The following is a 27,988-nucleotide window of genomic DNA, read 5'->3' on the forward strand; positions in this document are numbered from 1 at the left end:
TGGGCTTGCACACATTAATTGCTTTTCCATTGATTCCTATGGGAAACATTGTTTCGTCTTACAAACTTTTCACCTTAAGAACCTCGTCCCGGAACCAATTAAGTTTGTAAGACAAGGTATCACTGTATTTGGTCTAGAGTAGGCATATATTCAATAGATCATTAGTATCATAACTGATCAATCATCACAATGATTAATGAACAGAATAGTCAGCTGGAAAGTGACATGAAGAATGAGATACTGCTAATAAATATATGAGCCATTGGGAAAATAGGTATAAGACAGGAACTAATAACTTTATACTGTATTGTGTGAATATTCTAATCAGGTTTATAAAATGAATACCCAAAGATGAAGAACATGTGACCTATTTGCATACTGTGGTTAGAATTAAAATTATTATATACCAATGAAGAGGGAAAATGGCTGCCATAAGGAATATTTTTGGCTATAACAACTCTTGATACTACATAAACAAGCTTTAAAAAAGTAAACTATCACATCACTTTAGTAAAACATTTTCCTGAGAATTTATTTCAACCACACAATTTACAGTATCACTAAATACAAATTAAATTAGAAATAACTAGTTTTAGACATATAGAAGTTCTTGTGGTGTATATTCTGGATGGCGTTTTCTTTTGGAATATAGAAATTGAAATATATGCCAACAGATTAACGTGAATATTAAAACAGAAATGTTTTAACAGCCACAAACATTGATGTTTAAATTTAATCCCTCTTTTACTTGTCCCAGGACTGGAATGTCAGTCTCTTCTCAAAGTTCCAATTATCTTCACTTGGCACATTCATATTGGACATTGATGTTAGGGTTATTTTTCATTTATTCAAGTCTTTTAGGAAGGTTTGTAGATACTAATTATGTAGCTTTTCCAAGTTCAATTTTCTTCTGAATGGCTCGAGCTGAATGATAGATCAAAGAATCAATGAGTCCTGCAACTGAAAAGAGGGGGGGGGGGGGGGAAGGTCAGTTTATTTAGCCCATATAGAAAAAAAAGAAAAAAAACCTCCTGCAATATTGCCAGAAAATAAAAAGAGCCCTGCTGGCAATTTTTCTAAATTCTATTTGTAGGGTAGTACATTCTTAACCATGTTGATTTTTATTATTATTATTATTATTATTATTATTATTATTATTATTATTATTATTATTATTATTATTTAGATTTATATGCCACCGCTCTCCTTAGACTCGGGGCAGCATATAAATCTTAATCTTGTTGAATCAATCAGGAGTCATACTTTTTCAAAAACTGTATAGCAAGTAAAAGCCACAGATGTGTGTGTGTGTGTGTGTGTATATATATATATTTGTTTTCGTAGATTTTCACGGGTATATGTATGTAGATTGTTCTGAGTTCGGGTTTTGCCCTGTGTAATATTTTGCATGTCTATGCGACTTTTCGGTGAAATCACATTCACCATCATCAGGCTGAAGTTTTAAGCTTCGTGTTGCTGTAAATATGGAATATTTACATATTTACAGCAACACGAAGCTTAAAACTTCAGCCTGATGATGGTGAATGTGATTTCACCGAAAAGTCGCATTCATTCATTCTATTTTTATGCCGCACTTATCCTTAGACTCAGGGCGGCTTACAACATGTTAGCAATAGCACTTTTTAACAGAGCCAGCATATTGCCCCCACAATCCGGGTCCTCATTTTACCCACCTCGGAAGGATGGAAGGCTGAGTCAACCTTGAGCCGGTGATGAGATTTGAACTGCTGACCTTCAGATCTACAAGTCAGCTTCAGTGACCGCCCGCGAAAGTCGAATTTCCGCGAAGTAGAGATGTGGAAGTAAATACACCATTTTTGGCTATGGACAGTATCAAAAGCCTTCCCTTAACACTTTAAACTCCTAAATTACCATTTCCCATTCCCTTAACAACCATTTACTCACCATTATTACTGGTACTCATCATTGAATAAGACACTTAGTGATCCTGATATTTATAAACATAATTATTTATTAACAACAATTATTATTTTTGTTATTTATTTGCCGTGGCAAAAAATATTAGTTTGGCGATGACATATGACATCATTGGGTGGAAAAAACCGTGGTATAGGGGAAAAACCGCGAAGTATTTTTTAATTAATATTTTTTGAAAAACCGTGGTATAGGTTATTCGCGAAGTTCGAACCCGCGAAAATCGAGGGAACACTGTATTATTAATTATATTATTAATAAAAGCAACTGTCACAATTTTCCCTATTTATCATTTTATTTCCATCCATCATGGCAATTCTGAAGTCTTGTAGCAGAACTGATTTGAAAATGCCCTTAATGTATGATGTATTGGTCAAAAGATTTACAAACTAATTTCAGATTCAAAATGAATAGAAAACAATTTAAGTGTTTGAACACAAAAATCCATTTACCTGTAAACACTCCTCCAATAATGGCGCAGACGCCTGTGAGAAAATGTGTAAAGGACCTGGATTTGGAAAAACATTCTTCAGGTTAATATATATTTATGAAGGCAAAAATTGAAATGAGTGAGAAAATTGTTTTTTTAAAGCCATTTCGTTAATTACATTTATGACTACATTTATAGGCAGACAAGTCTGCGGAGAGGGGCGACATATAAATCCAATAAATAAATAAATAAATAAAATAAATACATAGATCAATTTGGATCTGTTGATACTATTTCAAAGAGTGTCTTCCAGAAAGCACATTTGTTATTTATCTATATGCATCACACATTTCACATGGTTTCTATAGACACATGAAATGAAATTTTGTCACGGGAAAATGAGCTGTTGTTGTTTTTGCTTCACACTCAGGCTAATGTTGGGAATCTCTCACCTGTGCTTTTCTGTTAATTTCACCATCATTGGGGAAAGCTCATATAGTACAAACACACCAGGTAGACCTTGATCTCCAATTAGTCCGTTAGCTATTTTTTCATGCCTTGTTACTGAAAACTGATTTGTCCTCACCATCTACAAAAATGTTAAAACACTTGATTAGGGCAGTGATTTTCAACCTTTTTTGAGCCACGGCACATTTTTTACATTTTACAAACCCCTGGGGAACATTGAGTGGGGTGGGGGGTGGGGCTAAAAAAAGTTTGGACAATTTTTTTTCTCTCTCTTCCTCCCTTTCACTCTATTTCTCTCTCCCTCCCTCTTTCTCTCCCTTCTTCTTTTTTCTCTCTCTCTGCATCCTTTCTTTCTCTCCCTTACTTCCTCTCTTTTTTGCTCTCTTTCTACCTCCCTCCCTCTGACTTTCTCTCTCCCACCTTCCCTCCCTCTCTTTCTCTCTCTTTCTTTCTCTCTCTCTCTTTCTTTCTCTGTCTTGTTCTCTTTCTATCTTTCTTTCTTTCTTTCTCTCTCTCTGTTGCTTTCTTTCTCTCTCTTGTTTTCTTTTTCTCTCTCTTTCTTTCTTTCTCTCTTTCTTTCTTTCTCTCTCTTTTTCTTTCTTTCTCTCTCTCTTGTTTTCTTTCTCTCTCTGAGCTTCGCGGCATACCTGACCATGTCTCGCGGCACACTAGTGTGCCGCGGCACACTGGTTGAAAAACACTGGATTAGGGTCAGGCGTCATCCAAACTGAAGAAAAGAAAAAGAAAAATACAGCTAATTGCATATGGCTTTGCATATTCTTCAAGTAGAAGCCTTCTGAATTACATGTCATTCATTTCTCTTTTATGTACGCAAGGAGACTGAAACCATAGTAACAGTGACCCTGCAATCCAACGTTCTCTTTTCAAAAATTCAAAAATACCTATGATTCATATTTTGGAAGACCCTAAGCCTACTATTCAAGGGCTAATAATAACATATGTAGAATTGCTTCTCATTTTCTATCTTGTATTTATGAATGCTATCTTTGCACTCCCAGTTAAATATAGCAGGTCACTTCTCACCAGAAAGGACTCTGCTGAAAATTTGAACTCTCCTTCATTCTGTAACCTCTCCACCTGTGTCTCACACAGTAGGTTTGGGGTGGGGGGATATGTAAAAGGAAAAAAACCCCCAGTAATAGAATCTGAATAAAAGACTGTTCATCTAATGTTGAACTTGACCAAATTTAAACAAAACTATTTAAAGAAAAGACAAGATTCAGCTCTTACCTCGCCATCAACTTTCATGTACACTGTGGGAACTACTTTTACAAAATACTGGAACATCATCGAAGCTGAAAGACAAAATAAAATCGTAACAGGTGAAACAGAAAATATGCTGTGTTTTGAACCCAGTACAAATGCTGTAATGGTGTCTAATATCTCTGCTGGATTTTTTGGGATTAAATGTGCTTCAGCAGGGGGGGGGGGGATCATTGTGGTTGTTCCAACTTCAAGCTGACATAAAATTGGAAGAAATCCCAGAGTGATTTTACAGGGCATAACAAAGCTGGTTTGCATCACCCCATTTTTTAATTGCTTCTATATTGTCAGCTACCCCAGTGTTTTCCAGCCAAAGCAACTTGAAGATATATGGACTTCAACTCCCAGAATTCCCCAGCCAGCGGATGCTGGCTGGGGAATTCTGGGAGTTGAAGTCCAAATCTATTCAAGTTGCCAAGGTTGGAAAACACTGAGCTACCCCATCACCAAATACCTTTCCTTCCCTGCTTCTCCACAACCACCACAATTGCATCAGTGTTTGCACATCCCACTGCAACGGAAAACCCTGACTGCCAGGGATGCTCACATACATTATTGGCACAGAAAACCAAGAGTGACTTTTCCCCTTTTCCTCCTCAACCATTTCTAACTGGAAAATGCATTCTGGGCCACTGTATCTGGAACAAAAACAAATCAAAAACAAAACCCAAACCATTGTTCCATACAAGGACTCAAAAAAACTGAAAACATTTTTCTATGGACTGCAGCACCAGCTCTCACATACAAATACACGGAATAGCTCATGCCGAGTATAAGTAACCAAATTTGACTTCAATAGAACTCACCCAGTGATTTGGTTGGCATTAATATAAAGCCCTTCATGACATCGGATCAGAATATCTCCGGGACCGTCTTCTGCCGCACGAATCCCAGCGACCAGTTAGGTCCCACAGAGTTGGCCTTCTCCGGGTCCCGTCGACTAAACAATGTCGTTTGGCAGGACTCAGGGGAAGAGCCTTCTTTGTGGCGGCCCCGACCCTCTGGAACCAACTCCCCCCAGATATCAGAGTTGCCCCCACCCTCCTTGCCTTTCGTCAGCTCCTTAAAACCCATCTCTGTCGTCAGGCATGGGGGAACTGAGATATTCCCTTCCCCCTAGGCTTATAAAATTTATGCATGGTATGTCTGTATGTATGATTGGTTTCTTAAATTGGGGTTTTTCACATTACTTTTAATATTAGATTTGTTCTTATTGTCTTTTTATTGTTGTTAGCTGCCCCGAGTCTACAGAGAGGGGCGGCATACAAATCTATTAGATAGATAGATAGATAGATAGATAGATAGATAGATAGATAGATAGATAGATAGATAGATAGATAGATAGATAGATTTGAGCATGAAATCCACCAGGATCTTATCTTCCCATTCTCTTCACACAGCTTGTGAAACTCTACTCAATATCAAAAAAGACTACCACACATCTTATTACATTGCTGCCTGAAAATTCCAAGTTTTCCTTTAGAATTAATTAACATAGATTCCTGGTGGTTATGTGGGAATATTTATGTAGCCATTTTCTTCCTGGATGTTTTATGACTTCTCAGTTAATAATCCTGAGATTATTTATAGTCTCCCACCCAAGTATTGATCAGGTATGACCTTGCTTAGCTTTCCTCAGATAAACCAAAGTTTGTAGGTGCTGCCATCTACTGTGGACATCCAAAAATGAGGGATGTACAAAACAGTGTTAATTTCTGGAATGTTCTGTGTTCTACACAGATCTCAAGAAATTTTAAAACTTCAATGATTTAGGATTCAGCAAGAATTTGAAATAGATTAGCACCAGCCATTGTAGAGGTGGCGTTTTATGAATTTTTATTAATTTCAGGAGGCTCTCAATCATACAATTATTTTTATTATTACAACTTGGATCTGCAATTAATAAAACTAAGATGACATATGAAGAGAGTAAAATGAGAGGTTGGGGCCAGGAGTCCTTCCTTAAAGTAATCACCTAATAAGATTGACAAACTCCTCTTTTTTTTGTTGCTGTCCCCTTCAAACATACTGAAGAAGTTAAAAAGAAATTAAAAGATAGTACTGTAAAGAAGACTATGCAATTGGGGAATATCTATTAATGCCTAGCTCTATCCACATTGTTACTGTAATGAAAACAAGGAGAAAGAAGAGAGGATATGGTTTGTTTGTCTTTCTTTCTTTCTTTCTTTCTTTCTTTCTTTCTTTCTTTCTTTCTTATTTATTTATTCAACTTTTATGCCGCCCAATCCCAAAGGACTCAGGGTGGTTTAGGCATATATTTCTTAGTCTGAAGTAAAAAAGGGAGGAAAAATTGCATTTCTATGGTTCTGCTAAAAAGTTACCAAGCTCCATTTTTATAATTAAAATGTTTAGTTTAACCAAATCTATTTTACTTAATAGATAACAGTAAACAAATGTTGTGCTGGTTATCACCTTTATTTACCAGTTTAGATTGAAAGGCTGCTTCAAACCAATACCTTGATGAGCTGTGACAACGGTTCCATCAAGTGGGTTCACAAGACCTGGATAATCCTTCCCAAATGAAAGATGCCTGATAATATGTGTTATGTTTATCTGAAACAAGCAAAGAAACAAAGTGCCAAAATATCAAGGTGTTGCAGAAATAGAATGGACGGAACAGGCTGGGGGCCATTCATACCCGATTGCTTATTGAACACTATGACAATCATTAAGTGCTGTACCGCATGATTCTTGACAAATGTATATTTTCTTTTATGTACACTGTGAACATATGCAGTTGTTATATCTTATTGTATTTTATTCTTATTGTTGTAATAAGAACATGCCCTTCATGGCATTGGACCAGAATATCTCCGGGACCATCTTCTGCCGCACGAATCCCAGCGATCTGTTAGGTCCCACAGAGTTGACCCTCTCCGGGTCCCGTCAACTAAACAATGTCGTCTGGCGGAACCCAGGGGAAGAGCCTTCTCTGTGGCGGCCCCGACCCTTTGGAACCAGCTCCCCCTGGAGATTGGGATTGCACCCACCCTCCTTGCCTTTCGTAAACTTTTTAAGACCCACCTCTGCCATCAGCCATGGGGGAATTGAGACATCTCCCCCGGCCTATATATTTTATGCATGGTATGTTTGAGTGTATGTTTTATTTTAAATAAGGTTTTTTTTAGTTTTTTAATTATTAGATTTGTTACCGTATATTGTTCTTATTGCTGTGAGCCACCCCGAGTCTATGGAGAGGGGCGCCATACAAATCTAATAAATAATAATAATTAAAAAACCACCCTGCGGCTGCGGAGAAGGGCAGCATAGAAATCTGACCAAATAAATAAATATGCACCAAAGACAAATTACTTGTGTGTCCAATCACACAGCCAATACAGAATTCTATAACATAGGTATCATTTCATATCATGGATGAAATATAACTCTTGTTATTCATCAGTTCCCAGCCAGTGCTTGGGATATACACACATGCATTTTATAGGCTTCCCTCTTTGTGGATTGGAACAACAAGTGTTTAGCACCTGTGCCAGTTTATGCCAGGTCAGAACTGCTAATATTGTTTCCTTTCTGTATTCCTGTGTGTACATTACCCGAGGGCAGAAGCAGTGCAGCTCTCCCCCAGCAATTATACATCTGTACTCCCTCCTGGGAAAGAGCAGCCATAAGAAAGAGATTTTGTGCTCTGTGAGCTTCGTCCTCTGTCAAAGAGGACAACAATTCCAGCAAAAGGAGAGAGGGTAGGGTTTTTTTTAAAGCATGAATGCATTGCATAATGAACATTACAACAATTTAAATTGAATAATTTTATTCCCCCTACAGTTGTTAGTCTCTACAGATGCCACAGTAATATAAGGCAAATTTTCTACAAAGGCACAATTGGTAGATCACTTATCCCTTTCAATGTTAATAGAAAGCTCAGATACAAGCTCTCCTAGGGAACTTACATTGTCAAGTCCATAACTCTGGAGATCATGAACTGCAAAAAGACAGACAACACATAAAGTTACTGGAGCAAGCCCTTTTTGTAGGAGACAATTCTGCATTTTTAATATATATATATATAAGTTGATTTTTTTAGAATCAGCATTTCCAAGTAAAAATCACAATATACTGTAATCTTAAGCTGAAATAGCTTAAATAAATAAGTTAAATAATTTAATTTAAATAACCAAATCAAATAAATAGCTTGTCAGTAGTAAGTGTGCATGTAAATCTTTTAAATTTTTCCATTATGACCCTAAGCTATCTTCTCCTCGGCAATTTCACAATCTTTTTACTGTTAAAAGTAAGCCTACACTGATGCCTCAACTCATTCGGGATAAATTAAAAAGGAAAAAAACCTTCCATGAATTTATCCCAACATAGTTGTAATTATACTGTACATTATTCTGTAAAATACTTATTTCAGAAATCAGGTCCTTTATTTAAGAAGGATCTACGATATACATAAAAATTCTCTTTAATGTCAAGTGTCTTAATAAAGGAATATTTAGATACAAATTGTTTAAACATTCCACTTAGCAACTAAATTCATGAAACGTTACTGTAACATAAATTATTTAGGATTTGATCAAGGCATTATAAAAGAATGTATCCAATGAAGCAGGAAGATGAAATGCAAAGATAATATCTAACTGAAGCCACATTTGGAAAATCATAAATAGTGATGTTTATTTTCAAAATTATTGCTTCTCATATTATGCAGTAGCAAATGTAAATATTGTGCATATATGCAGAGACTATGATAGATGTCTACTATTTATAATAGGAATTTCTGCCCATGAAAAATAGTACTTAGCTCTCTGCAAAGTATAAAGCATTTGAAACATATATTTTTAAAATATGTGTGAAACTGGTTTCATTGATCTATAAAATAGAATGTGCATAAAACAATTAATATTCTATTTTATGACTGGGCAATCCAACCCCATTCAGAATGCTAGAATAGCAGAGTTATTCCAATCCCCTGCTTAAGCCGTAAACTCTATACCATTTCAAATGGGTATTCAATCTCTTTTTTAAAACTTCCAGTGTTGGAGCATTCACAACTTCAGAAGGCAAGTTGTTTGGATAATTGTTAGGGAATTTCTTCTTAGTTCTAGGTCATTTCTCTCCTTGATTAGTTTCCATCCATTTTCCTTGTCTTGCCCTCAGGTATTTTGGAGAATAGCTTCACTCCTTCCTCTCTGCTTCCTTAACCGCTGCTCCACTGGAACATTTCAAGTTGGTTCCATCCAGAATTTTTTATTATGCTATCAAGTTGTTGTAAATAGGTATCCAGGATATTGACATCATTGCTATTCAGAATTTCAGTACATTCCTTCCATTTTCATCTTCTTTAGCATATCAGTTTGAGGTTGGAAGCTTCCTTGATTTTATTTCGGAGTTCTTCTGGTTCCCTGTCCATGAGGTTCAGGACTTCAATGTGATTCCTAATGTTCTCCTTAAAAATAGTGGGTACGTGATCCAGATCATATTTTGGAAGCTGACTTTTTCTTTCAATTTAGTTGACTTAGAACTTGCACCCGAGCAATTCATGATCTGTTGCAAAGCTTCTAACCACATTTTTGCTGTTAAAACTGAGCTCTTCCTTGTCCTTGTATCGATATGATGTAGTGAAGAAATAATTAAAGCAGCAAAAAACTGAAAAGAGGTTCTCCTGCTTCATTTCTCTTCCTGAGAATATTTGGGTAGCTACTATTTCCAATACTGGCATTCCTGAGTCTGAGCATAACACATCTTGCTTGCAATTTCAGTCAACTTCAGATTGAATTTGACTATGGAGGACACCCCTTCTTCTGCATCAGTGGCTGCCTAATTGTTATATTAAAGAGTTGTCTGCAAAATTTAATTGATATTATTTAGATACTGGCTGCATTGTACTCAAGGATGATCTTTGCTATATTTTTCCAGACTTGAAAACAAGGCTATTATTTCTTTATTTGTGTTTTGAACACTAAATAATACAATCATACTATACTGTAAACTGCCCACAATAGTTTGGAGAGCACAAATGGGCAGCATTTAATTTAATAAATAAATAAATAAAACTATCTGATTGAAAGTATCAAATTTCAGTACATTTGATTCACTAATCACTGAAATGTCGGGGTGTCATTAGTTCATTTCACCTTTTACTATGTTTAGCAGTTAGCATTTAGATTTACAGACTGCTTCACAGTGCTTTACAAGCCCTGTCTAAGCAGTTTACAGAGAGTAATTGCCCCCAACAATCTGGGCCCTCATTTTGCCGACCTTGAAAGGATGGAAGGCTGAGTCAACCTTGAGCCTACTGAGATTCGATCTGCCAAACTGCTGGCAGCCGGTGATCAGCAGAAGTAGCTTGCAGTACTGCACTCTAACCACTGCACCACTGAGGCTCTTTTAATGTTGAACTTTCCCATGGCCATGCTTCTTCTCTTCCAGGTTTGCCCCTGTAATTTTCTCTTTGCTGCTTCAGATGTTCTTTTCCTGCATAGCAGCATCAGCAACTAACTATCCCAAGGGCTTTAATGTAATTGTATCACAAACACAAAATGGCCAAATTAACTTTGCTCTTCCTCAATTCCTTGCCATCTAATTTGAGGATGAATCACACATCATCCAGCACCATCCAGCACTGTCAATCATTTTAAAGCTTAAAATGTTCTGAGGGTTCGACCCACCAAAGATTAAAATAATGCAATTGATGGGCATTGCTTGTATTAAGAGGCCAGCTGTCAACTTATGACGAAGTTCAAACAACTTTTCTCTTTCCCGAAACAAAAAGAAAGACGAAAACATTCTAATGTGATTTTCCGTGGTCAGCCAAGTACAGTAATATCTTGCTGATGCTAGAGGTCTGGAAGGGTGAAGTAATTATTACCAGGCCCTTGCCTCTTAGGAGAGATGGGGCATGCAAGGATATTTGTAATTAGTTTGTAATTTTTTAATTAATTATATTTGTTGTTGCATTGTTCATATTGTATCTTGTGAGCTGCCCCGAGTCTTCGGAGAAGGGCGGCATACAAATCTAAATAATAATAATAATAATAATAATAATAATAATAATAATAATAATAATAATAATATCATTTCCTTCTCTTCCACAGCAAAATAAAAGCATAATAAGCAGTAAATTGTTGCTTTTCAGTAACTACCACCACCAAGACATTATCACCATCATTACTATTGGACTATTTAACCACCAGACCATTTGCCTTTAAATAAATAACTTTATTACATTGCAACAACAGAAGAAAAAAAAGGAAGAAAAGAACTACTATGTTTCAATAAAAAAGCTGATAGAGCCTACATCTAAACTTGCTCTCTGACATTGAACATCAGCAAGGTACTAAAACATGCACAAACAAATCAGCCCATATTTCAATTTTAAATGCACTATAAAAACACAAAACCTACAAAGCATAACAGCCAGACCCTACCAAACCAATCATGCCAATATAAAATTTTAAATACAAATTTTAAATAAAAATACATTTTTAAAGATTTGATTTGATATTGAGAGTTAGGTTTATGGGACGAGCCTGCCAATTCTTTGAATGATAGACGCCAAATACTTCTGATGTATAAACTTTATAAAAATTACAATTTATTCTTCTTGGTATATAATGCAGTGTGAGAAGTTGATAACTGATAACATTGATGCCTCTACAAAGTTTACCTTAAATTATACTGTTTATTATACATCCTCTTCAAAGCCATGTTTGCTAACTTTGTAATGGTGTTATCTCTGTCCTTTATGTATATTCTACAGAAAGTTTGAAGGGAGCCTTACTACTTCACATATATACAGCTTGTATATGAAAATTTGTGTGATTCAATAGATTAGAAATGATAAGTAGTAGCAGACCCTCTAAATGTTCAGGGAAATTGTTTTTTAAGAATAGAATTGTCATCAAAACAACCTCAATATTTTAATGGAATATTAAAATGGAATATTTTAATGAAACATCATAGCCATATAATGCCCATTCCCAAATCCTTGAACCAAAAATACTATATTAAATATCATCCTCAGTTTGATCAAATCCTTAAGTATTACCAAGCCTTAATACGAGAAATTAGCCCCCTTTATTATAGATAGTACAGAATTAGCAAATAAAATAGATCAACAAGACTTTAATTTAAACAGCATGCATGCATATTTCCAAATGTTTGAACATTACCTAATTCAGTTAGGACTGCATGTAACAGATAATAAACCACAGATTTATAGAGATGCTATCCTACTTAGTGTATTTTGATTTAATTCTTTTTAGAAAATAAATTCTTAGAACACAAATAAAGAATTAAATACTTTTGACCAAGATCTTCTACCTTTTGCAGGCAATTGGAATTAACAATGTCAAACATCAGAAAAATGAATAAAGTACTGCCAAAGAAACTTTTCACACAGGAATGAAAAACTATAATGGAGAGTAGCCAACACAGAATTTGACTCAACTTTGAAGAAAATATTATACATAGAGTGTTCAAGTAAATTTGCAAACTTTGTGCAGAAGCCAAAGCCCTTATTCCTCTTGAAGAGGATTAGCTTATTTATTCAGTTTTAGCTTACAATCCAACCAATAATATCTACAGGTTCATGAAGAAAATCAAATGCCATATAAGAAAGTAGCACTACAGTACAGGGCAACAGCTGCAATAAAATTGCTGAGCATGTGCAGATCTTTAAATCATAAACCTGTTTGTTACTTTAAATTATATATGAATTATTCAGTGTCAAATATCCAACATTTATTTGATCTAAAATGTACTGAATGTCATGTATGTTGATATTTTGAGAGCATATGCATCAAGACAAATTCCTTGTGTGTCCAATCACACTTGGCCAATAAAATTCTATTCTATTCTATATGTTGAAAACATATTTTATTAAATCAGTCCTGCAAAGATTGGAAACAGATGTTCATATCATCTGAATGCCTTTAAAATTGTACTTATAGCATTTCTAGTATAGAAGGAAATGTTAAGAAACTATTTGTGTGTACGTTGTGTATATGTACACAGAGAAGGGGGGGAGAAGAAAAAGAGTGAGAACACTTTGGATATTACAAGCTTTTTCTTCTTATGAAAACAGTATTTTGAAATATTTCCTCTTACTAGTTCTTCTACATTCCAGGAATGATATTATACTGCTAGAGTTCATGACAACCACTGTGTAGTAACTGGACTCATAATATATAAGCATCATAAATCAATTAATGTATCTTAAAATTTAAGGAAGGAGGCAGGGAAGTTTGTAAGATATTCAATGCATATGTTACTTTACCGTGAACATGAGACTGTTGAAAGCTTTTTCCTGGTGCAAAATGAAAATTGCCAGCTACCTGTAAGATAAATCCAAATCTCATTCACTTATATAGTTCTCTATACCAAACAGCAACAACTTTGAAAAGTGTCATTTTAAATTAAGAAAATCCTTCTTATTTGAATATTTACCTGAAATACCTTGGTCCGAAATGAATAAAAATTTGAATAAATACCTTTGCCTGAAATGGAATCTGAACAGATGCTTCTAACATTTTAAATAGTGTCATATGTAAATCATTTGTGTTTTCATTTGTAAACAACAGCTATATTGAACTTGACAAAAATGTTCAATATACTAGTCATATATAGCCCTTGTATAAGATACCCCATCCTCATTTTAAATGCAATTTTTTTTTTTACTGAATTGCACACTGAATAGAGGCCCTGTCTCAAACATATGCCTATGTTTAAACTCAATGTCATTCTTACTGATGAGCACATACTCAGAAACAATCCATTGTACTGAATAGTAAAAAAAATGATTTCATAGTGAAAGTTTCAATGGCTAAAGAAATGTGATATTCTGTCCAAGTCACACTTGGTTGTTAAGTGAATCTGGCTTGATTTTGCTTGTCAGAAGGTGGCAACAGGTTATCACATGACCCTGGGATACAAAACCCCCCATAAACACAACCAGTTACCAAGCATCTGGATTTTGATCATGCGACCGTTTGCTGCAAATGGTCATCAGTGTGAAAAATGGTCATAATTCACTTGTTAAAATGCTACTGTAACTTCAAATGGTCACTAAATGAACTGTTATAAGTTGAGGACTATCTACATACTAAACTTCTACTTAGCACAATCAACCTTTTGCGCTGAGTGAAATGCCAAAGCAAAACGAAGATAAAAATCGCCGTACTTACTTTATTGACCTCTAAAAAGCCATACACTTTGCAGCCCTCGTTTTTTTGCTCCTGCATTTTCTCGCTAAATCCTTCTCTCTTGCATTGCTCTATAGTATCTGGGTTTTTAAAGGCCCACCCTCGGCGCCTGTAGGCTTCCCTCACATCATCACAAGTGTTGCAGCATCTGCCAGAAAACAACATGCATAACACATTCATTAGAAATAGAGGGGGGAAAGTTTAATCTAGTTTGGTCTATCATATTGGTTCTCAACCTGGGGGTCAGAACCCCTTCGGGGCACTAATGACCATTTCCCATGGTGCTAAGAACTAAAGCTTCTATTCTGGCGCCTTGGAACATATTTTTACAATCCGACCAATCAGGCGTTTACAGTGGGGGTGACTCTCTGACCTTCCTGCCAATCAGCTTAAAGCTCTGTTGGGAGAACTGGTGCTAGACCTATAGCTGGGGGTCACCACAACCTAAGGAACCATATTGAGGGGTCGCGCCATTAGAAAAGTTGAGAACCACTGCTCTATCACATACAGCAGCATTACAAAACTTGAAAAATATGATTGTCACAGGGTTTTTTCCTCAGAAAGTTAATAGTCCTGTATAAACTGAAAATATTAGATGGACTGCTATAGATGTCTGTCACGGCATTTCCAAAACATATGGAACCTGGGAGACACAGAGAAAGTTAAGACATCCATCACAGTAGTACAGGTTAGTCCTCAATTTACAACCACATGGAGATTCTGCAAAGGATGTAAGCATGAAAACAAGTCATGTTTTCAGTGATATTGTAACTGTGGTCATTAAATGAACTGCTGTTAAATCGAGGACTACCTGTACTTGGGTAATGATTGGAGACAGAAAATGTGACATCAATACACAACTGTTTTCTAAAGTAGGTGACAGAAGCAAATATGGGCCTGAGCATCCAATTAAATATTATAGGAAGTGCCACCTGACAAAGAGCTTTGGATAGTTTGGAATTTCTTGATTATTCCTGGCTCAGTAAAAAGCATTTCAAAGATCTAAAACGCTTTGCTTGATTGTCTGAGGAGCAATATAGCTTAGAATCCTAAAGCAAGTGTTCCTATGGTGAAAATAGATTTCTTTTAGTTCTCCAGATGAGGAATTAAACAGGAATAATAATAATAATAATAATAATTATTATTATTATTATTATTATTATTATTATTATTATTATTAATTAGATTTGTATGCCGCCCCCTCATACTTCCAGGAACACAGACTTCGCATCTGCTAACTTATAGGGACAGGGGATATTGTACTATATTTGGGAGACGGCACAAACATAGTAAGTTACTGTTGCAATTAACAAGTTATTACAAATACCTGCAAGTAATCTTCCTAAGAAAATAATGCAATAAAAGACTTCCACCCAACAGCTTTGTTTCAGGCAAAACTATTATTGCAGAGTTTGCAATCTATCTGCCTTGGGATCTTAAAAGGGTTTACCCTGGAGCAGTGTTCCCTCTAATTTTTTTTTGGGGTGGGCAGAAAAATATAGTGTCTGAGCGGCAGTCCCTTTGGGACTGGGCGGCACAGAAATAATAAATAAAAAAATAAAAAAATAAACAAACAAACAAACAAACAAACAAACAAATACTGTGTGTCTATAACAGTGAGCTCATAATAGGGCAACTCTATCAATATCAAAATGCCACTTAAATAGTTGAGCTAGTTTCAAACTAGATTTTGATTTTCTTTCTCTCTTCCTTACTCCCATTCTTTTTCTTTCTCTTTTCCTTCCTCTCTTTTTTCTATCTGTTTCTCTCTCTTCCTCTCTTCCTCTCTCTCTCCTTCCCTCTCACTCTTTCCCTCTCGGCTTCTGGGCAGGTTTGGAAAACTCTGAGTTGATGATGATTTTTAAGTGAGCGATTGCTCACTGCTCAGCTTAGAGGGAACTATGCCCTGGAGTGAAACCAGTGTTTCAATCCAAACCCAAATTAAGTGGCTGAAAATTCCATTAATTTCAGATTCAATCTGTCTGCTATTACTGGAAAAACAGTTGGCTGAAATGCATTTCCTATCCTCTATTAACAAGGAAAGGCCCAGTAAACCCATATGATGTTTTAGGCAAGAAAACATGGAAGAATATCAATGAAACTACAAACAATTCCAACAGATGTGGTTGATAAATCCACAGTAACCGAATTTAAACATGCCTGGGATAAACATATATCCATCCTAAGATAAAATACAAGAAATAGTATAAGGGCAGACTAGATGGATCATGAGGTCTTTTTCTGCTGTCAATCTTCTATGTTCCTATGTTTCTATGTAACAACCACAAGCTTAATTGTTCTTAATAAGTTCAGAAAATGATATAGCTGTGCATCTCCCTCCCCAAACCATTTTTGCTTTCAAGTCTTAGTAGGAAAAGTAAAACATACTTGATATCCTCAGATTCTGCTCCATAACAGCTTTCACAGCGTTCAGGATCTAATGAATTTGGATCAAAGAAAAGTTCCTCTTCTTTTCCTAATTCTGAAATAAAGGCATAACAACTATAAAAGTATTGTATGACTAAGCATATCTGTGTAGAGCAGGAATATCAAATCCAAAGCCCAAAGACCCCCCCCCCCATAGTATTTAGATCCAGCCCTGGAAACAGAAACAGCAAAAAACCAGCCCGCAACACTTCTGCCAGTGAAAATGGGCTCTCAAGCGCCGTTTTCACTGGCACAGCATGTGGATCAGCCCAGGTGCCCCCAACACAAGTGATGTCGAGCTGGCCACACCCACCCTGGCCAGCTCTACTCCAGCCCTTCGAGGTCAAAACTCAACCCTTATGCAGCCGTCAATGAAATTGAGTTTGACACCCTGGTGTAGATCATACTCAAACATCACAAATAGCAATAGCTCTTAGACTTATATACCACTTCACGGTGTTTTATAGCCCTCTCTAAAGAGTCAGCATATCGCCCCCAACAATCTGGGTCCTCATTTACCGACCTCGGAAGGATGGAAAGATGAGTCAACCTTGAGCCGGTGACAATCGAACTGTCGAACTGCTGATAATTGGCAGTCAACAGAATTAGCTGGCAATACTGCATTGTAATCATTGCACCACCATGGCTCTTAATACTGGTCCATCTCTATTAGTTGTATCAAATATCTGGCCACAATAGAAACTTGTGCCAGTCTGTTACTTTTATACCCTGAAAATCAGATGTCATGAAACTAAACCCAGTGTTACCATCTTGTCTGTAATACTGCTCCCACACTGGAACAGTATATCTATTCTACCATGTCTTTCTGCTTCTGGAGTCACATGCTTGCCATCTTTATCCAAGCGTTGTTTGAAGAGATTATGTTCAACGTCTAATTGTTGCTCTCCAGCCACATCCATTGCATCAATGCTCAAATCTGTAAGTAACAAACACACACTGTTCCAAACTGACTTCTTGTGAGACAATTACAGTACACAACATATCTATTGGGCCATTAACGAGAACACTGAAGGTTTTTTTTGAAAACTATAGAATATAGAATTAGAAGATGGGACAATCAAAAGTCAATGTACGTCAATAATCATACTAGCTCTAAGATCTAAAGGAAGAATTCTGAATCAATACTAATACATGAGTTACTGAAAATCAAGAAAGGGTGTATGCCACAGGTTAAAAAACATTTACTTATATCTAATTATTGTTTATGTCTGGAACCCTTGATAGTAGTACTTCCTTTTACCACTTCAATACTATTACCTTGTAATCAGCACCCATCTTAACAGAATAACAGAGTTGGAAGGGACCTTTATGGAGGCATCATAAAGTAGTACTAACACTTTGTGTGATCTTGATTTTAAAGAAGCCTAGTACCGTACTGGCTTTTAACTAAAATCTTACTTTTAAGATTTTACTTTTAATTTTAGGTAAAATCTTACTTTGCTTTGCAGAGGTTTCAGACACTTGTTCCTAAGAAGATTAATTAAAATATTATAAAATATTATGTGAAGCCAAGGAGTGTCCATTTTCCATCATTTCAATTAACTAAAAAGCAAAATTCAATAATTTTTACTCACAAGCACATGGCATATGTGGAAAAGCAATGTCTATATTTATTCGTAGCTTATCTCCCCTTGATTTATCAACATACAATTCTGGGTGAATCTAAAGATAAAGAAAATAAACAAGTAAAAAATCATTTATAGCTTAGATCTAAGCTACTTACAAGATCACTTTTCTCCATACATTTTGCTGCCTTCTTAAATCAATAGGACACAATGGGATATGTTTGACATCAAGCACCAATTCAGATTTCTCCATGACAATGTCCATATTAGTGAACAAATTATCACCAGATTTAAAGCAAGTTCCTTCTTTATTTTAGTTTAGAAGCAGATTCAAAACATGGTTGTTTTTCCAGGAGTTTTAATACTACCATCCTGTGTTAAATTTTATTGTTGTTTTTAAAACAGTATTTGCTACACCTTGCAAAGTGTTCAAGGAATAACTGGCTCACATATTGGCAATTGAGACCAAGATTGTCATTGCTTAGAATGATATCACATGACTTCTTTATTTAGTGAAGACAATCTTACAATCACAACTTTATGATCTCCCATCTTATTTGATGGGGTAATTTTAAAACAGACTCCATGAGAATTCAACAAAAGTATGAATATAATCAAATGTTATTGATATTTTTTGTTGTTGTTAGTGTTGTTGGTTTTTCTTTTTTATCAATTTAACTTTATGTTTATTAGAATATATAAACAAAGTTCTTCTTTTCAATTAGAATATTAGTTTGATTTAAAGATTTAAGATTTTACCCTTTTTTCTGTATTAAAAATTGACTTCAAGAAAAGAGGGGTAATTGTAACCCCTACTATGTGTTTAAATGTTTGTAAGTTTGTATGCCTTTTTATTGAAAATCAATAACGTTTCTAAAAAAAAGAGAGAATTCAACAAAAGTGAGACCCAAAAGATATTTCTGATATTTTCTGTCATATTAAAATTGAATAAATTAATAAATAAATTCAATTCAAAAATCCATCAGGAGTTTTTTTTTTTTATTTGCTTAAGTGGTTTGAAAACAAGCTTGCTTTTAAGCATCCCATATTCAAAGAACTAAAGAGGATTAGTTATGGATTTTGGAAATCTAAAGTGAAGAAATTGATTTTAGACTGGTCCCTTAAAGACCAGAAAGCAGAGCCAATATTCTGTACACCTCAGGGCTGTAGCCCAACATATCTGGAGATGAGGTAAGGAATTCAGCTGCAACATATTACAGTATAGTGAGAAGGAGACACACAATTTTTATCTTTCAAGACACCTGTTATAAAGAAAAGAAAAGAAACCTTTTGAGGCACAACAGTCATATTAAGGTAGAAATATAGGAACCTGAAGTAATACAGTGGTACTTCATGATACGAACCGCTCGCCATACGAACAACCCGAGATACGAACCCGGGGTTCGGATATTTTTTGCCTCTTCTTACAAACGTTTTCCATTTTACGAACCCGCCCCCGCCCCCTGACTGTCGCTTTTTGAAACAGCGTACCAGCGTCCCAGCGTCCTCCTGAACCCGAACGCCAAACCCGAACTTCCGGGTTTGTTCGGGAGGCCGCTGAGAAGACCCCCGTCTATTTCAAAAGGTGACAGCCGGGCGGCGGGGCTTCTCAGCAGCCACCCAAACCCAAACTTTTTCCGGGTTCGGCATTGGGAGAACGCTGAGAAGTGCCCGGCTGTTTCAATTGAAACAGCCGGGCGGCAGAGTTTTTTTGCGGGGGTTTTCCCGTTGCACGCATTAATTCATTTTTCATTGTTTCCTATGGGAAACAATGTTTCGCCTTATGAACTTTTCGCCTTACGAACCTCCCCCGGGAACCAATTAGGTTCGTAAGACGAGGTATTACTGTATTTCCTTTGATTAGATGAGAGCAAAAGAGGCAAGCAAAAAAATGCAATGGGAGAATAGCAGTTAATGACTTCAACTACATTAATTTTAATAATATGTATAATACAAATATACAAATTTCAACATAAATGTGGTATACCTATGCTTTAAAATATTTACTAAATGTATACTCTCTGCTCATATAAGTCCTCAAAATGGACTATAAAAGCAAAATTTACTTTTTTATCCCACTTTCAGAATGGTGTATTTGATCTACCTTTTATCTTTCGAGGTATCTTGCAGAATAAATTAGCCTGAAAGACAATAACTGGACCATAGCTGCCTAGATTTCATAGGGCAAGTAGGGAACTTTGAATCCATTTGGTCATATCTAATACAGTATCTGTTTCTAACGAATAAATCAAATGTTTATATTCAGAAATGTGTATCATAGGACAAGAATAAAGAAACAGACTCATTTACCTCCTTTGTAAGATAGTACTGGAGCTCTGAGAAGAACAGGAAGAACATGATGAGTCCACTGATTACAGTTACTGTATATGAAGAAAGGAAAAGTTACATGTTGTCATATCTTAAAACTCATAAATTTATGATTGTATTAACATTTGAGCATAGAAGCTGTAAAGTATTTAACTGGACAGATCAATGATTGATCTATACCGACAGACAATTGTTCTATAATTTCAAACAGACCTTTCCCATTCTACAGAAATACCAGGAACTGAGCCGGAAGTGCTCTGCATCACAAAGCATTTGATCTATTACTGAACATGTATCTATGTATTACTGATTTTATTGCGACTTCTTTGTTATGAGCCACCCAAAATCGTTGAGAATTGAGCAGCATACAATTTGATCAATTTTTTATTTATTCATTTTTTAAAATTTATTCAAGGAAATTTAAATGGCTGTCTAATTCACTCTCGGTAATTTTGGATTGCAAATCATCATCAACATCATCATCTCCCTAACAATTTTTGTATATTTCTACATGTGCCATTTTCCCCAAAGTAAGACCCTGTCTTATATTTTTTAGAATTCTGAAAAAAGTTCTAGGCCTTATTGCCAGGCACTCACCCAAAAGCCCCTTTGGGCTGATTATCAGAAAATGTCTTATTTTGGGGAAAACAGAGTATCAATATATGGCAGTGTTTCCCAACCTTGGCAACTTGAAGATATCTGGACTTCAACTCCCAGAATTTCCCAGCCAGCGAATGCTGGCTGGGGAATTCTGGGAGTTGAAGTCCAGATATCTTCAAGTTGCCAAGGTTGGGAAACACTGATATATGGGATACCAACAGGGGCTCTCACTATGACTTTCCTGACAGTAAACGATAATGAAAATCTTTTAAGAAAATAACAGTAGAAGTATGTTTAGTTTACTGAAGAAATCATGCAGGGAATCATCTGGAGTAACTGCCTAGGCCTGTGCTAGGAAACAATTTTTTTCCCAGGGGCTGAAAGCATGTGTGTGTGCTCTATCGCATCTGCCCACACCCATAATTCAATGTGCACATGACTCCCTATCCCCATTTCCTGACTTCCAGCGAGCCCAGAAGGACCATTTTTCACCCTCCCTAAGCTCCCTGGAGCCTAGACAGGGTAAAAACACCCTCCCCACTGAGGCTCTCAGGAGGCCAAAAACACCCTCCCATAGCCCCTGTGTGAGCTGGAAATTAGCTGGCCGGCATGCACACATGCTGGAGCTGAGCTTGGGGCTTGCACATATAACTCCATGTGCCACCTGTGGCATGCGTGCCATAGATTTGCCATCATGGGCCTAGGTCAGTGATGGAGAACCTTTTTTCCCTTGGGTGCCAAAAGCATAAGCGTGCTTGCACTATTGTTCATATGCGAGTGGCCACACCCATAATTCAATGCCTGGGAAGGGCAAAATGCCCTCCCTGCTCCCTGGAGGCTTTCTGGAAGCCAAAAATACCCTCCCAGAGTCTCCACGCAAGTCGAAAATCAGCTGGTCAGCACTCACAAGCGTGCTGGAGCTGAGCTAGAGCAACAGCTTGTGTGCCAGCAGATATGGCTCCATGTGCCACCTGTAGCACACATGCCATAGGTTCACCATCACTGGCCTAGGCCCTTTGCAGATCACCTAGTGCTTCCTGTTAAAATACCTAGCACTGTAAAAATGCATGAAAATTTGAAGATTTTTTTTCAGGAAACCAATTGGCTTCTATGGAACTCCTTGTTCAGAAAAAAGGATTCAACACCATCTTTTTATTTAAAATACAAAGCTTTCCACCTAGTCCATGGGTATCAAACTCGTTGTGTCACATTGTCTTCACTTGACATTTTGTGACGTCTTTCCCAATCACAGAGTTGGGGTGGGGGTGGCATGTATGTGATGCATCCAGCCCGTAGACTGACAGTTTGACACCCCTGAATTCTAGTCCATTAAAATGTAGCTGGAATAAACCCTGGCAACATAACAGCTGTTTTAGGTACAACAAATTAGCAGACTACCTCCCCCAAAAAACACACACCTCTGAAAGAAAGCTTTCTAATAAAATTTTGAATCAATATTAAATTTTGGAATGATGAACCAATCCAAGAAATAATTAAACTAACTAGTTTGGACTGTAGTACCATATAACCGGGGTAGAGTGCTGTACTGCAGGCCACTGAAGCTGATGTAGATCTGCAGGTCAGCAGTTCAAATCTCATCACCGGCTTAAGGTTGACTCAGCCTTCCATTCTTCCGAAAGTGGGTAAAATGAGGACCCAGACTGTGGGGGCAATATGCTGGCTCTGTTAAAAAGTGCTATTGCTAACATGTTGTAAGCCGCCCTGAGTCTAAGGAGAAGGGTGGCATAAAAATCGAATAAATAAATAAATAAAATAAATAAACCTGAAAAATAATTCCTTGTATAATTTTTTTAATATGCAAATATTATATTCATAGGAACAATGTATACAAAAAACATGTGAAAAATATATATTGCACTCCAGCTGCATGTGGAAAAGTAAATGCCTGATGAAACTTCCTAATGCAGGATCATTTGGTAAAACAAACATGTTTATGTTATTCAGATGCAATATGGTGCAATGCTTATACTATACCAACAAAATAAAATAAAAAATCAGGCGAAAAGTCCCTTCTTAGTTTTCAAGGCCTTTAAAAAAGTAAAAAAATAAAATATTAGGGAATATTCATTTCTCTTCCTAATAAATTGTTAAATATTCATATGCTAAACAACCAGCCATTATTCTCAACATAATTTTTAAAAGCTATACAATAGAATGTATACTTTTTATATGATTATTTATAAGATATTATTATAACTTTTGTATGCAAATGTTCATTCTCCATGGAAGACTGATATTATTTTCTTACAAGAAGGATGCAAGCTTTCTTGAAAGTTTTCCTTTGTCTTGTTGATTTTTGATCTCCACAGTCTAATGAACAGTGTTCTGAGCCTTAAAGAAGTCCCAAAGGACAGCTGAAATTTGCCAGCAGCAGCAATCAACTTACGTTTTCAAAGGAACGCTTAAAAAGCAATGCATATATTTCATTTTTTTCATTGTTACCTGTCTACAAGCACATATTTAAAGGAGTGGTGCTGAATCCTAGCAGCAAAAAGCTCAGAAACACATACCTCTTGACAAATACATAAAAGCTTGGATCAATACAAGTGAAAAACAAATTATGGCAAGCATTATATAGTAAAAAAAATACTCCTAAAAGATATTATGTATTTCTTCATATATATTTTAAAAGATTTAAAATAGTTTTGTGGTGTAATATTTCAGAACATTTGCATTTTAAACAAGCAGTGGAATCACCAAAAAGCATCCATCCATTCATTATCTTTGTAAGATCAATTCTGATTCTTTGTCTCATCTTTATGTTACTTTACAAGAGTATAGATTACTGTACTTTAAAATGAGCAATATATCTCCAATTATTTTATTTTATTTTTGTAATTCTAAAATTCTTTTTGTTTTTCTTCTGTTATATATTTTTCCCTTTTTTCTCTTTCTTTGAATGTGTTTATATTCTGTTTTTGATTTTAGTTTTTGTATTGTGCATTTAAAAATAAAATATTTTAAAAAATAAAAAATAAAATAAAATGAGCAATGATAAAGAAAGCCATTACAGTAGAACCTCGACTTATGAATTTAATTGGTGCGGGAAGGAGGCTCGTAAGTCGAAAAGCTCGTATGACGAAACATTGTTTCCCATAGGAATCAATGGAAAAGCGATTAATGCGTGCAAGCCCAAAAATAAGAAACCGGCCGCCACCACCGAAGGAGGCTTGAGCCTCCCGATCCTCCCCGCACCTTTGCCATGCATGTCAGGAGAGAGAGGGAAGGAGGGAGAGAGAAGCAGACAGGCAGCAGCTGCAGCGGAGGCCAAGTCTCGCTCCGGGCTGTGCCCCCTCTGAGCGCTCACCGCCTGTCCCTGTCAGCGGCCCAGCCACCTTCACCCGCCCGGACAACCGCCAGAGAGGCTCCTCCGGAGGGGCGCACGGGGAAGGGCTTGAGCCGCCGCCTTCTCCTTTCCCCGTGGGAGCGCCGCACCTCTTGTCTGCCCAGCCTGAGAGGCACGAAACCGGTGCTCATGCCGGGCGGCCTGCCTGGAACGCCAGCAATGCCGCCGGGCCGATTGCCGAGCGGGGGGCGGGGCACGGAAGGAGGTGAAAGCGAGGAGAGCGCTGCTAACTGCAAGAATCTTGTAGAAGTTTGCCCGGGGGCGCTGCCCACATCTCAGAAGGGAAGAGGCGTAGGGAAAAAGCGGGGCGAAAAGTCCTGAAAACACCGCCAAAGCCGGCATCCCAAACCATACGCGAGGGAACTCTCAGGAAGAAGGATGAGTCAGAGGCAGGTCTTGCCGGGCCGATTGCCGAGCGGGGGCGGGGCGCGGAAGGAGGCGAAGGCACCGCCGCACCGGCCCCCTCAGGCCGCTCCGTCCGGGATGGGGCTCCTGCAGTTAGCAGCGCTCTCCTCGCCTTCGCCTCCTTCCGTGCCCCGCCCCCGCTCAGCAATCGGCCCGGCGGCATTGCTGGCGTTCCGGGCGGGCCGCCCGGCATGAGCACCGGTTTCGTGCCTCTCAGGCCGGGCAGACAAGAGGTGCGGCGCTCCCACGGGGAAAGGAGAAGGCGGCGGCTCAAGCCCTTCCCCATGCGCCCCTCCGGAGGACCCCCTCTGGCGGTTGTCCAGGCGGGTGAAGGTGGCTGGGCCGCTGACAGGGACAGGCGGTGAGCGCTCGTATCCCGAATTTGGGCTCGTAAGTAGAACAAAAATATCTCTCCCCTCCTAGCTCGCATCTCGAAATGCTCGTATATAGAGCAGCTCGTATGTCGAGGTTCTACTGTATAAGATAGCCTCGGTTTTGCAGTGGTTATAATGCAGCTGCCAGCAGTTTGGCAGATCGAATCTCAGTAGGCTCAAGGTTGACTCAGCTTTCCATCCTTTCAAGGTGGGCAAAATGAGGACCCAGATTGTTGGGGGCAATATACTTACTCTTTGTTAACAGCTTAGAGAGGGCTGTGAAGCACTGTGAAGCAGTATTTAAGTCCAAATGCTATTGCTATAGCATTTACTCCTTTTACCAGTCCTCAATGGAAGACATATTTTCTTGCATTTTTACTGACCATTAAATGACACAAAACATCTGACAAAGGCTGAAAGATCTAAATTAAAAACAGATCTAATCCACAATATGATTCTAGACTGAAGAAAGTTATTTTTCATTGTACTTTCTCCAGTCTAGAATCATATGGCAAATTAGATTTATTTTTAACTTAGATCTTTCAACCTTTGCCAGATGTTCCAGCAATGAATAAGATGGTTTAGTGAACCTGGGTTTTTTTTTCTCAAGAGGGTCAACATTTCATTAGATTGCTACAAAAATATATTTAGGCTCCTTCCTTACTAGCAAGTGGTACCAAAGCTGTTCCAAGCAATCACTTCACAATCCTGGCTATTCTGTGCTTTGAAAAATAATAATAAATAGAAACACTAACTGCCTAACCTGGATTTTCTTTAAAACGATTTTCTCACATACACATTCAATGCACATATAATAACATATACGGCCTTCGGAATCGATGCTGCAGCGGGCATGGAGAAAACGTTATGTCTATGAAGCTAACACAGAAGTTTTTTTAAAAATCACATTTAAGTTCAGCCTCGATACTTTTCACTATCCCAATTTCGCTCCCGATCACCAAGCTGCGAAAGGTCCAACTTCACAAACAAAATCCCCAAGACCCCAAAGGTAACAAATGCGCCAAACTCTTCTCGGTGCAACACATAGAAACATTGCGCCGATCCTGTCTGCATGTGCAAGAAACCACACTATGCTTCAACTTAGGACCACTTGGAACTAGGCAAGGAGCCTCTCTCCTGGAGGCAGCCCGCTCGTCTCCCTCCCAACGGCAGCCCTGAGCCCTTGTAGCCCTCGGGCAGCCGGCGGCCCCTCACCGAAAGCGCCGCCACAGGTCTTCACCCGAAAATCTTCCAGCGTCTTGGGGAAGGCATCGAAGTGCTTCAGCCTCCGGAGCGACTCCATGATGGACACTCCCCCACCCACGAACCAGAAGACACGACGAACTTCCGGCCCTCGCCCCGCCCTCCCCGTTAGTTAGCGAGAGGGTGGCGACAGGTGCTGGGGCGCGCTCTCTCTCTCTGTCGGAATGGAAAGCCTGGTTGCGTGGTGCGTGTGTGTGTGTGTAACCATCCCGTCGCCCAAACGGAGCAATTCTGAGACGCTTTAAGTAAATGGATGTTTTGGGTTGCGCGACGGCGAATGTTTTGTCTAACTCGGATCTAAGTGTATGTGTGTGTGCAAATGTTATTTGTTTCTAATGTTCAGACATGGGGAAATTAGGATGGTTATAATAACCCACCTTCTTTCTAATCATTCCCTTAATTTATATAAATGATATACTAGCATTAAAGGTTTTTTTTTCCTTTCCGGAGCTTCCATTTGCATTTTTCAAGCAGCCCCCAAGGACGTTTATAGTGGGCGTTTGGTCATTTGGTCCCTGAAATGTCCAGTTCAGTTACTAAGATGTGTGCTGTGCAGCCGAAGTTCTCTAAGTGTAGAGTAGCAAAGGATTATTTATTTATTTATTTATTTTATTTTATTTTATTTTATTTTATTTTGTCAAGTAGCTATTTGTAGTATACATACTGTAGGTATAACGATGTTTATACTGTATACACTACTCAAAAAAAATAATAAAAGGAACACTTAAACAACACAATATAACTCCAAGTAAATCAAACTTCTGTGAAATCCAAATGTCCACTGGGGAAGTAACACTGATTGACAATCAAATTCACATGCTGTTGTGCATAGAAACATAGAAGACTGACTGCAGAAAAAGACCTCATGGTCCATCTAGTCTACCCTTATACTATTTCCTGTATTTTATCTTACAATGGATATATGTTTATCCCAGGCATGTTTAAATTCAGTTACTGTGGATTTACCAACCACATCTGGAAGTTTGTTCCAAGGATCTACTACTCTTTCAGAAAAATAATATTTTCTCATGTTGCTTTTGATCTTTCCCCCAACTAACTTCAGATTGTGTCCCCTTGTTCTTGTGTTCACTTTCCTATTAAAAACACTTCCCTCCTGAACCTTATTTAACCCTTTAACATATTTAAATGTTCTGATCATGTCCCCCCTTTTCCTTCTGTCTTCCAGACTATACAGATTGAGTTCATTAAGTCTTTCCTGATACGTTTTATGCTTAAGACCTTCCACCATTCTTGTAGCCCGTTTTTGGACCCGTTCAATTTTGTCAATATCTTTTTGTAGGTGAGGTCTCTAGAAC

General features: G+C 37.6%; 1 protein-coding gene across 2 annotated transcripts; it reads right to left on the minus strand.

The window, feature by feature from the left end:
• Positions 1–506: 506 nt before the first annotated feature.
• On the minus strand, positions 507–26,741 carry ERGIC3 (ERGIC and golgi 3). Of its 2 annotated transcripts, none has more exons than XM_070744965.1 (13): positions 26,625–26,741; positions 20,646–20,716; positions 18,345–18,432; positions 17,567–17,686; positions 16,711–16,804; positions 14,305–14,470; positions 13,398–13,455; positions 8,068–8,099; positions 6,616–6,712; positions 4,106–4,170; positions 2,839–2,975; positions 2,409–2,464; positions 507–960 (listed from the first exon to the last, which is right to left on the minus strand). In XM_070744965.1, exons 1-13 carry the CDS (start codon positions 26,710–26,712, stop codon positions 881–883), a joined length of 1,152 nt encoding a protein of 383 aa, XP_070601066.1. In that variant the 5' UTR covers positions 26,713–26,741; the 3' UTR covers positions 507–880. The 2 variants fall into 2 exon arrangements, with proteins under 2 accessions (XP_070601066.1, XP_070601067.1); XM_070744966.1 differs by having other exon boundaries at positions 17,600–17,686; positions 26,625–26,737.
• Positions 26,742–27,988: the final 1,247 nt, after the last annotated feature.

Source organism: Erythrolamprus reginae, chromosome 3 (genome assembly GCF_031021105.1).
Source record: "Erythrolamprus reginae isolate rEryReg1 chromosome 3, rEryReg1.hap1, whole genome shotgun sequence".
NCBI classification, from domain to species: domain Eukaryota; kingdom Metazoa; phylum Chordata; class Lepidosauria; order Squamata; family Dipsadidae; genus Erythrolamprus; species Erythrolamprus reginae.

What these genes read in the sequence shown, in the direction of transcription:
- ERGIC3 (XM_070744965.1), bottom strand. Translation starts at nt 26,712, where the DNA reads ATGGAGTCGCTCCGGAGGCTGAAGCACTTCGATGCCTTCCCCAAGACG. An exon ending in TCCACATATGCCATGTGCTT is followed by an intron (nt 17,687 to 18,344) that starts GTGAGTAAAAAT and finishes TGTTACTTACAG; the next exon opens with ATTTGAGCATTGATGCAATG. An exon ending in TCCAGAAGCAGAAAGACATG is followed by an intron (nt 16,805 to 17,566) that starts GTAGAATAGATA and finishes CCTTTATTTCAG; the next exon opens with AATTAGGAAAAGAAGAGGAA.